Source organism: Geospiza fortis, unplaced genomic scaffold, assembly GCF_000277835.1.
Source record: "Geospiza fortis unplaced genomic scaffold, GeoFor_1.0 scaffold425, whole genome shotgun sequence".
Classification (NCBI taxonomy): Eukaryota; Metazoa; Chordata; class Aves; order Passeriformes; family Thraupidae; genus Geospiza; species Geospiza fortis.
This window is the reverse complement of record NW_005054387.1, coordinates 1,057,211-1,066,800: the sequence shown is the minus strand read 5'-3', so window position 1 is coordinate 1,066,800 and position 9,590 is coordinate 1,057,211. Positions and strand designations below refer to the sequence as shown.

At 58.9% G+C, this 9,590-nt stretch overlaps 2 protein-coding genes across 2 annotated transcripts in view; one reads left to right on the top strand and one right to left on the bottom strand.

Annotated features, from left to right (window-relative positions):
* Positions 1-8,844, top strand: part of RASL10B (RAS like family 10 member B) — a 9,956-nt gene extending 1,112 nt beyond the window's left edge. The window contains exons 2-4 of the mRNA XM_005425395.2: positions 1,791-2,117; positions 4,443-4,567; positions 5,938-8,844. Of these exons, the coding sequence (XP_005425452.1) occupies positions 1,902-2,117; positions 4,443-4,567; positions 5,938-6,208 (612 nt within the window). The 5' untranslated portion in view covers positions 1,791-1,901 and the 3' untranslated portion in view covers positions 6,209-8,844. The remainder of the gene's footprint in view (positions 1-1,790; positions 2,118-4,442; positions 4,568-5,937) is intronic.
* Positions 1-9,590, bottom strand: part of LOC102032287 (GAS2-like protein 2) — a 16,498-nt gene that overhangs the window by 2,161 nt on the left and 4,747 nt on the right. The gene's annotated exons all lie outside the window — the stretch shown is intronic.

The following is a 9,590-nucleotide window of genomic DNA, read 5'->3' as shown; positions in this document are numbered from 1 at the left end:
CGGGGGGTGCTGGATGTGGGGTGCGGGATGTGGGGTGCGGGATGTGGGGTGAGGGATGTGTGGTGAGGGATGTGGGGTGCGGGATGTGTGGTGAGGGATGCTGCCCCCGCCCCCGCCCTGCGGGGCTCAGGGGTTGCTCCTTGCAGCGCCCCAGGCGTGGCAGCGTGGCCAAGGTCGCAGCGGGGGGCGGGGCCGCCTTTCCCGGAGCCCCCTGCGAGCCCCCGCCCGGCCCTGCAGCCCGCGGAGCCCGGCCTGAGCCTGGTGCTGAGAGCCCGAGGACCGGGGATGGCCCCTGCCCCACCACCCCTCCGTGGGGTGCCCCGAAGGGTCCCCCCGCTGTGCCTCAGTTTCCCACAGTAGCTGCCTGTAGGGCTGGGCACCATCAGGTCTGGCTCTGGTGTTTTTGGGGTGCAGTGTCCCCGCGGGGCAGCACAGAGGGCGGTGAGGTTCTGGCGGAGGCACAGCGGGCTCAGCCCGTGCCCCAGTTCCAGCGAGGCTCTGGTTTCCAGTTGTGCGGCTCCATCGGGCTCCGGCCCCGCAGAGGAGCTGGGGACGCTGTCGTGAGGAGGAAGGGTTTGTGGGGACAGGGCTGTCCCTGCAGCAGGGTGGCCCCCCGAGACCTGCAGTGACAGTGCTGTCTGCTGGCCGAGAAGGGCCCTGGCAGGGTCGGGCCTGGGGGCTCCTGCACTCCCCATTTCCCTGCATCTGGCACAGAAACATCCCCACTGCGGGGCTGGGGACAGCCAGCACCCCGGGGACAGTGCCAGCACCCCGGGGACAGGGGCAGCACCCCGGGGACAGGGGCAGCACCCCGGGGACAGGGACAGCAGCACGGGGGGACAGGTCCCCGGTGCTGGAGTGAGGGGGTGAGGGTGCTGTGAGCCATGGCCCAGGGAAGGGATCCCGGGGAGCTCGGCCACTCCAGCACCCAGCAGCGGGAGCCGCTGTGCCCAGGCTCCCCCTGGGGTAAATAATCTCCATTAAACAGGCACAACAGGGTGTTTGAGCCTGACACTTTCAGCTCCTGCCCTGCACTTCGGGGATGGTGCGGGGAAAATGGGCCGGAGCATCAGAAATTGGTCAAAGCATCCACACTTTGGGATGAAGCACGGGCTGCTTCCTAGGGATGAGAGCCAGCGAAAGTGGGACCAACCCTCGCCAGTGCCTTCTCCATCACAGCTCCCAGCGATGTTTGGGCTCCTCAAGCTCAGCTCCCACGTCCCTGTGTGCGGGTTGTCCCCCCGTGTCCCCCCACACGCGGGCCCTGCCCGGGGCCCCTCCGGCCCCAGCACGGCCGTGGCTCCGGGCTCACCCTGTCAGCTGGCTTCTAAATGAGTCCCCATCAAGTTAATTGCCCAGCCGCTCAAAGGCTGAAAGGAAACTCTCAAGCTGTCGCTCGCAGGCGCACAGCGATGTCCCCCGCCCGGCAAAAGGCAATTCCAGCTGTCCAAACCTAGTGAAGATGGATTCCCGGCTTGGGACAGCACCGGGAAGGGGCAGCTGGTGACAATGGCCCAGCACAGCCTGGGACCCTGCTGCTGCCGGGCTGAGCAAAGACAGAGCCTTTCCTTGTTCTGGCGCTGAAAGGGCTGAATGTGCCTGTGAGAACCTTCCTGGACTAAACTCCACTCAAATCCTGCCTCTCCTTGGCTGCTGGGGCGGGAGGCTCCGAGGAGAACCCTGAGCTCCTGCAGTGCCAAGACCTCTGGGTACCTTGTCAGCTCCTGCCGGAAAAAAAACACCCCCTGAGAGGTCTGTCAGAGCTGACCAGCTTCTCCTTGGCCTTGCAGTGACGGGGAGCCCCGGAGGGGAAATGCATCCTGAATGGGGCTGAGGCCCCCTGCTCGGGAATATGCAGCCTCGGCACCGCGGGGGCAGCACCGGGGCCGGAGCGCGGCGGGATGGTGGCAACCTTCAAGATCGCCGTGCTGGGAGCCCAGGGCGTGGGCAAGAGCGCCATAGTCCGGCAGTTCCTGTACAACGAGTTCAGCGAGGTCTGCGTGCCCACCACGGCCCGCCGCGTCTACCTGCCCGCCGTGGTCATGAACGGCCACGTGCACGACCTGCAGATCATGGACTTTCCCCCCATCACCGCCTTCCCTGTCAACACCCTGCAGGTAGGGCGGCACCCGAGGGCGCCTCCACCTCTGCGGGTCTGTGGTGCCCCCCCTGTGGTGGGGTTTTGCTGTTAAAATCTCTGGGGTTGCAGTTCTGCCTTTTTGGGGGACGTTTCTCTCTCTCCGTGGCAGGGTTTGGTTGCTAAATGAGGGATTGTGTCCTCATGGATCCTGCTGAGCAGGTCCAGGATAAAGTGTGTTCTAAAGTTTGGTGACAACAAACACACGAGAGGTGGCATCCCACTCCGAGGAGTGTGGCTCTAGCATTGCCCACAGCTGGGGTCCTGGAGCACTGGGATCCAGTCAGAGCCAACAGCAGAACATCTGGGTGACACCCAGGGGTTGCTGGAGAGCAGAGCCCTGATGGACCCACTGCCCAAGGCAGGCAGAGCTTGTCCCCTCCTGGCAGAGGCCATCACCCCCTGCAGCATTGCCTGGGCTCGTTCCTGGAGCTCTGAACCCACCAGCTCCTCCTCTACCCCCTCAGGTGCTTCCAAACCCCCCAAAAAGCACTGTGGGGTTGGAAAGCGTTGTCACCAGTGCCAACAACTTCTGGGGGAAAGAGGATGTTAAGCTCATGCCATAGCCCCAGTCCCGGGGGCACCGGTTGTGTCACCACTGTGGGGACAGGAGCTGGAGGTTCCCAGCTGTGGCTGGAGGGCAGTGCCACCAGTGGGGCCACCTCAGTTAATCACAGTGTCCCTGTCCCCAGCAGGGACAGGGTCACAGGGGCCATGTAGTGCTCTGAGAGTCCCTGTACCATCAGGCAGGAGGTGAAATGAGCACTCCAGGGACGAGGAGAAGGTTTAAAAATTAATGGGTGAGTGCAGGGAAGGAAAGGTCAGCGTGAGAGGCAGCCTGAAATAGCAAAGGGTAATTTATTGACACAGCAGCCAATGCTCACACACTCCATTAACTCCCTGCCTCGCTGCACCCCAGAGGAGGTGCCAGTGGGAGCAGATGGAGGTTTCCAGGGAAGAGAGGGTGATCAGAGGGGTGGCTCTGAAGGGAAAGGAGAGGGATAAAGCTCTGTCTGCTGGGAAACATCCTGGACTCAGCTCCGTGCCAGTCGCAGCATCCCTGCAGTGCTGTCCTGCAAGGGGAGCAGGAGCCAGCGGCTCTCTGACATGCTGCTCCTGCAGTGCAACACTTCTGCAGCTGAAACATCCCAGGAAACCTGCACTGCTGAGGAAAACCATCCTGACAAGGCAGAGCTGCCCCCAGCACGGTGAAATAGCTGCAGTTCCTTGTCTCCCAGGTGTATCAGGGCTCAGAGGAGCCCAGAGGCTGCTGCTCCATCCTCCTGCATCTCTGGGCCCGAGGATCTCCCCAGCATCTCCCCTGGGTGGGCAGGGAGGGGCTGTGTCCCTCTGCCCCCTGCCAGCTGCTTCCCCTGCTGCCCCCTGTGACAGAGATCAACCCACATCCCAAAACTCCCCTTTCCCACCTCCTTCTGACACAAACTCGGGGAGGGCTGATTCGTGGCTCTGAAGGGGTTTGCTCAGGGACAAGTGATGCCTTTCCTCCCTGGAGAGCCTTTCTCCTTTCCAGAGGCACGCAGGAGGGTTTTGCAGTGCTGCCTGCAGGGGCTGCCCTTCCCAGTCCCGCTGCTGAGATGGGAAAGTGCCTGAAGTGAGGCAGATTTCCACTCATGGCATGAAAAAAAAAAAATAAATCCAGTTGTTCCCAGAAACCCAAGGGTTTCCTAACAGCATTAATTTCTTCCAGCTCCAGATTTTGGCTGTAGAGAGGCCACCTCTGCCTGCCTGTGCCCTGGATCCACATCTTGCTCTCACAGCTGCAGTTCCTGAGCAGCCTCTGCTCCTCTTCTGTCCCCATGTCCCCTCCAGACAGACCTGCTGTCACCTCCCCCCTCTGACCCACAGAGCTGCTGGTGCATCACCCTCAGAGCTCAGATGGGGCTCAGCCTCCTCCTCACCTGCCCTGCCCCACAAACCAGGGTGCATCACTAATTAGCACAGCTAATTAGCAGCTCTGGAGGATGAAGCCACCCAGAGCAGGGGGCTGCATCCAGCCCCGCTCCCAGCTCAGCTCTGGGCTGTAATTAGGCTGCAATCCTCCCTCAGGAGTGGAATTGGGGCTGACAAATCCTGTTACCTCTCCCCTGGACTGACAGGGGGATAAGGGATCTCTGGAGATGGGGAGATGGCTGCAGAGCTGTGGGGCACACACACAGGGGTCAGGGCAGAGCACAGGTGGGTGCTGGGGGATTGTGCAGCCCCCTGGTGCCACAGCAGCCCCCTTGGGGTGCCCACCCCCGGGAGAGGGCAAGAGCCAGGCCTGACCCCTCTGTGCCCCTTGCAGGAGTGGGCAGACGTGTGCTGCAGGGGGCTCCGGAGTGTCCATGCCTACATCCTGGTCTATGACATCTGTTGCTTTGACAGCTTCGAGTACATCAAAACCATCCGCCAGCAGATCCTGGAAACGAGGTAGGGGTGGCTTCGGGGTGGTGGCAGAGCCCCCTGGCTCCTGGCAAGGGAGTTCTGCACCAAGGGGGCACATCTTGGCATCAGAGATGAGATGTCAGACGGGCACAAAGCCCCTCGGCAGGGATGGGAGCCCAAAAACCAAGAGAGGAGCAGGAGCCCAGGCAGGCTCCTCTGAACCCAGGATCCTCTGCTGCCATTCCTGGCACAGCTGCTCCCTGTCCTGCCCCGTGGAACCCAGGGAGGGCTGGAGGATTCTCTGCTGCCAGCCCCAAAAATGAGCTGCAAAACGCCCAGCAAAGGCTCTGAGCAAATTCCTGCCTCATTCCCGACAGCGTTCCCAGGAAAACAGGATTAGCTGCCCTCTATAAGATTCCACACCAGCAGCACATCCAAACACCTTTTACCTCACTTCACTTCACTTCACTTCACTTCACTTCACTTCACTTCATTTCACTTTTCACTTCACATCCACACCTCTCCCTCTTACTCCAAGAGAGAAAAAACAGGGTTAAGGTTGGCAGAGCTTTGAGGAGCCTGGCTGGGACCTGGCTTTGATTTTGGCTATTGATTTGTGCATTCGTGTGCCAGGCAGGTGTCCCCTGTGGCTGAGCCCTGAGTGAGCAGCTGCAGGTGCCATGGGGGTGTCACCAGCTGGGGGTTCTGTACAAATCACAAATGGGATGGGGCTGCTGTGGAACGTGCCTTGAGCTGTTTTATTTTCCAGCATCGGTCTCATTACATGGTTATGACAATGGGAAGATGCCATCAGCTCACATCTCAAGCAGCAAACTAGGAACTTAATGTTACAACTCACTTTATAAGTTTTTTGGCCAATCTCACAAAGCAAAAGCACATTGACAGTAGTTCTATCTAATCACTATAAGCACAGGTACCTTTGGTTAAACAATGCCTGCTTATTTCAAATACAATACTTACTTGTAAACTGTAAAACACAATGCACAAAACTCTATTATTAAGCTTCAAACTTCCAATATCTTGCTTCCTAATATCTTGCTAGATAAACTCTTCTGTAGCTTAGGGAGTTATTCTAGACAAGCGTTAATACACAGACCATTGTTCTATTTGTCTTTGCTTTTCTACAGTTTAAATAATTTTTCTGCTGACCAATCTCATGGCTGCTGCTTAGCTCTGATCACAGTTCTGCTCTCTCTGAGGCCTGCCTTTTGCAGCTTTCCCAAAACCCTCTGATTTTGTAGATTCCCACATGAGGGGTGGCTGGACACGGAGAGGGACAAGGGGACAAGGCAAGGCACAGCCAGGAGCCCTTTGGGGATGGGTTGAGCTCTGTGGGCTGTCCCTGTGTGCTCCGTCCCCTGCCATCCTCCCCCCTGACCGCCCGCCCTCCGCAGGGTCATCGGCACCTCGGAGACGCCCATCATCATCGTGGGCAACAAGCGGGACCTGCAGCGGGGCCGGGTCATCCCGCGCCGGAACGTCTCCAACCTGGTGAAAAAGACCTGGAAGTGCGGCTACATCGAGTGCTCGGCCAAGTACAACTGGCACATCCTGCTGCTCTTCAGCGAGCTCCTCAAGAGCGTGGGCTGTGCCCGCTGCAAGCACGTCCACACCACCATCCGCTTCCAGGGCGCGCTGCGCAGGAACCGCTGCACCATCATGTGAGCCCAGGGACCCCCCAAACCCGGGGATGGCTCTGCTGCACCATCATGTGAGCCCAGGGACCCCCCAAACCCGGGGATGGCTCTGCTGCACCATCATGTGAGCCCAGGGACCCCCCAGACCTGGGGATGGTTCTGCTGCACCATCATGTGAGCTCCCCCTGCCCAGGGACCCCCCAAACCCGGGGATGGTTCTGCTCCCCGGGCAGTGGGAGTCGTGCTGGAGGCACCTCCGGGCTTGCTGAGGTGACATTTGGGGACATTTGGCACCTCGGGCAGGGTGTGCAGGGGGATGGTGAGGAGTGAGGGATGGCCCTGAGCTCTCTCCAAGCCTGCAGTGCTTGAGGCCAAAGCCATGCCAGGGGCCCTGGAAGGTGGAGGAGGTGCCCAAATTTTTGGCTGTCCCTTCATCCTTGCCAGTTCCTGCCCTGGCAGCACGGGGGCAGCTCCTGGTTCTGCCTGCCCACCATCACCTGCTCCTGGAAGGGAATTATCCAGCCCCTGTATCCCGGTGTTCTGGGGCTGCTTCTGTCTCTGGGGCACAGGGAAACGGGAGTTCTGCTTTTCCCCTTGTGGAGCTGGGGTTTCTCCCTGTGGAGGGCACAGCAGCCAGGTTACATGGGCTGTCTTTTGGCTCGGCCAGGTCAGATCTCCAGGTGGAATTTCTGGATGAAAGCAAGAAAGGGGGAAAAAAAACCAAGTCCCAGTCCTGCTCCTGACATCCCCAGGAGCTGGGTTCTGCCTTCCCAGGGCCCTGAGCTCCCCTCTGCCCCAGCACAGCCCCAGCACAGGAAGGCTTCTCCTCTCCCAGCCTGTGAACACCAAATAACCTGGGAACGCTCCTTGCCGGGCAGGTCACCCCTCTGCTACCTCTGCTCCTGGGCTCAGCAGGTGACCAGCTTTGCAGGGCTCCACCCCAGCCCTCGGGGTGTCCCGGGCAGGTGGGCACCCCCCTGTGCCCCCTGTGCCCCCTGTGCCCCCGGCAGTGCCACCAGGTCCGGGGTTTCCCACAGGGATGTTGCCTCGGCAGCAACAGGGAGCTGGAGCAGCACTTCCAGCTGCATTCTTGGGGTTTTTTTTCCTCTCTGCATATCCCTAATAGGAAAGTGAGCTCCACTTTTTTTGGGTTTTAATTATTGTTTTTTAATCTTTTGGTTTGTGTTTGCACCAGAGCTGCAGCTCGCCTGCATCCTGCCCGGCAGGGTGGGTTGGCAAAGGGCAGCCCCTGCTAGGAAATGGTGATGGGGTGGTGAAGGGAGAGCAAGAGGCCGAGAGGGTCGTGGTTTCTCCATGGCTGGTCCCTGTGAGACACAGGGAAACACCATCCTCACCTGCTGAGGCAGGACCTGTGTCTGATCCATCCTCCAGCAAAACCATCCCCGTGATTGCTGCTGTCACACGGAGCTGGAGGGGCTCAGCACCGCTCTGGGCAGCAGAACAGGACACCCAGCCCTCCCTGCCACCACAGCCAGGTGTCCATGGCCCAGCAGCTCCACCGTGCTCTTGGAATTGCTTCCCACTAAAGGCAGCTCCAGCTGAGCTCCAGTGCCTCTGACCACCCCATCCCTGTGCCAGGGCTGGGGGTACATCCTGCTCCTCCCTCCCTGCTTGGGGAATCAAACCCCTTGCTCCAAAATTAAAAAAAAACAAAATAAAAGGGAAAAAATTAGGAAAGGCAACGGGGGGACACGAGTCCATCTCAGCCAGGAGGGGCAGTGGCACTTGTCACCATCCCTCGCCTTCATGGCAAACCTGGCTCCCTGTCCAAGCTCATCCTGACAGGATTTATTAACACATGTGAGTCCACTTATCGATCTCTGGCTAGAGCTTTACCCCTCCAAATTGTCTGAGAAGGAAATTCCTTGGTAAATGCTAATAATAAAGCATTTCTAAAGTGCTCACATGTACACATATCAACGACTAAGCCAATACATTGTTTGTTACAACCCTGTAGCCTGCAGTTTATAGCACAATTAGTTACAGGTTTTTATAGCATCTATTCCCCATTTTGAAGAAAAAAAAAAGAAAAAAAAAGGTTATAAATATAATTGTTATATTCTATTGTACTTTATAGACAGAGGAAGTTATATTAGTAATAACAACAACTCTCACTGCTTCAACGGCGTCTCCCAGCTCCTGGAAAAACGAGGGCTACAAAGAGCTCCTCTCCCCAGAGCCCAGGGAGGGGTGGGTGGTGCTGGTGGCACCCTGGGTGCAGCCAGGGAACCCCAGGCAGGCAGATCCCAGGTGTCCAGGCGCAGGGATTGGAGCACGAGCACCCTGCGGCCCCTACTCACACCTTACTACAGATTTACCACTCACCCAACGCCCCCCTGGTCCTGCTGAGAGCAGCCTGGGCCTGGCACAGGCTGGCACGGCCCCACTGCTGTGCCCAGGGCAGTGCCAGGTCCCTGCCCCCGTGCTCCTGGAGGTGATGCCTGGGTTCGGTTCAGCCCCACCAAGGATGCTCCCCTCTCCTCCTCCTCCTCCTCCTGCCCCGCTGAGCATCCCAGTTGCCTGGACTTGGCTTCCCTTCCCCCCCTGGACTCCTTGTTGGAGATTCCCGAGGTGTCTGCACCGCCTGTGACGCCCTGCACCTCCTTCTTTGAAATTGAATTAAAAATCAGGTCTGTCCCCTTGTTCCGTACCAGCCTCGGGAGTGTTTTTGCCAGCAGGTTTTGCATTCCCCCGAGTCCCAGCGCTCACATTTGCAGCTCCTCTGCAGAAGAGTGGGGCTGGCTTCATCCTCTCATGGAAAACGAGACTCTCCCGGGCATTGTGGGGCTCTCAGAGGGACGATTGCTGTGCCCACATCAGGCTTATCCTCCTCCCTCCCCACCCACACAGAAAAGAAGTGGAAACAGAGGAGTTTTGGCACATCTCTATTGCACAAACAGCATTGCTGGGGTCTCGGGTGCAGCAGTGCCTGCTGTGACCCTAATTTGAGAGTTGTGGTGACATCCAGCACCCCTGAGGGGACCACGGCCACCACGGGGGTCAGCAAGGGCCCCCCCTGTGACCCCCCAGCACTCCTGGAGGCTCTGGGAGCTGTCAGACACGGGGCTCACTGGTCCCACGGTGCAGATGGGGAGCACCGAGGTGTGAGATGATTTTTATGGGTGTCAGGGATGGGGTGTCCCCTCTTCAGGCGGGCTAAACCCCTCCCCCTGCAGAAAACATCGATTTGGGGCTGGAATTTTCCACCCAAACCAGTACAAAAGCGCCTGCCTAGCAGGATTACCAGCACAGAAAAAAAAAATCCATGGGGAAGGAGGGGGTGCAGCTCTGAAAATGAGGTGGAGCCCCGCGGGGTGTGTGGGAGCAATCCCACCGGGGAAACCTGGGGCACTGCAGCTCCACCTTCAGCCGCAGCACCGCTGCCGTCC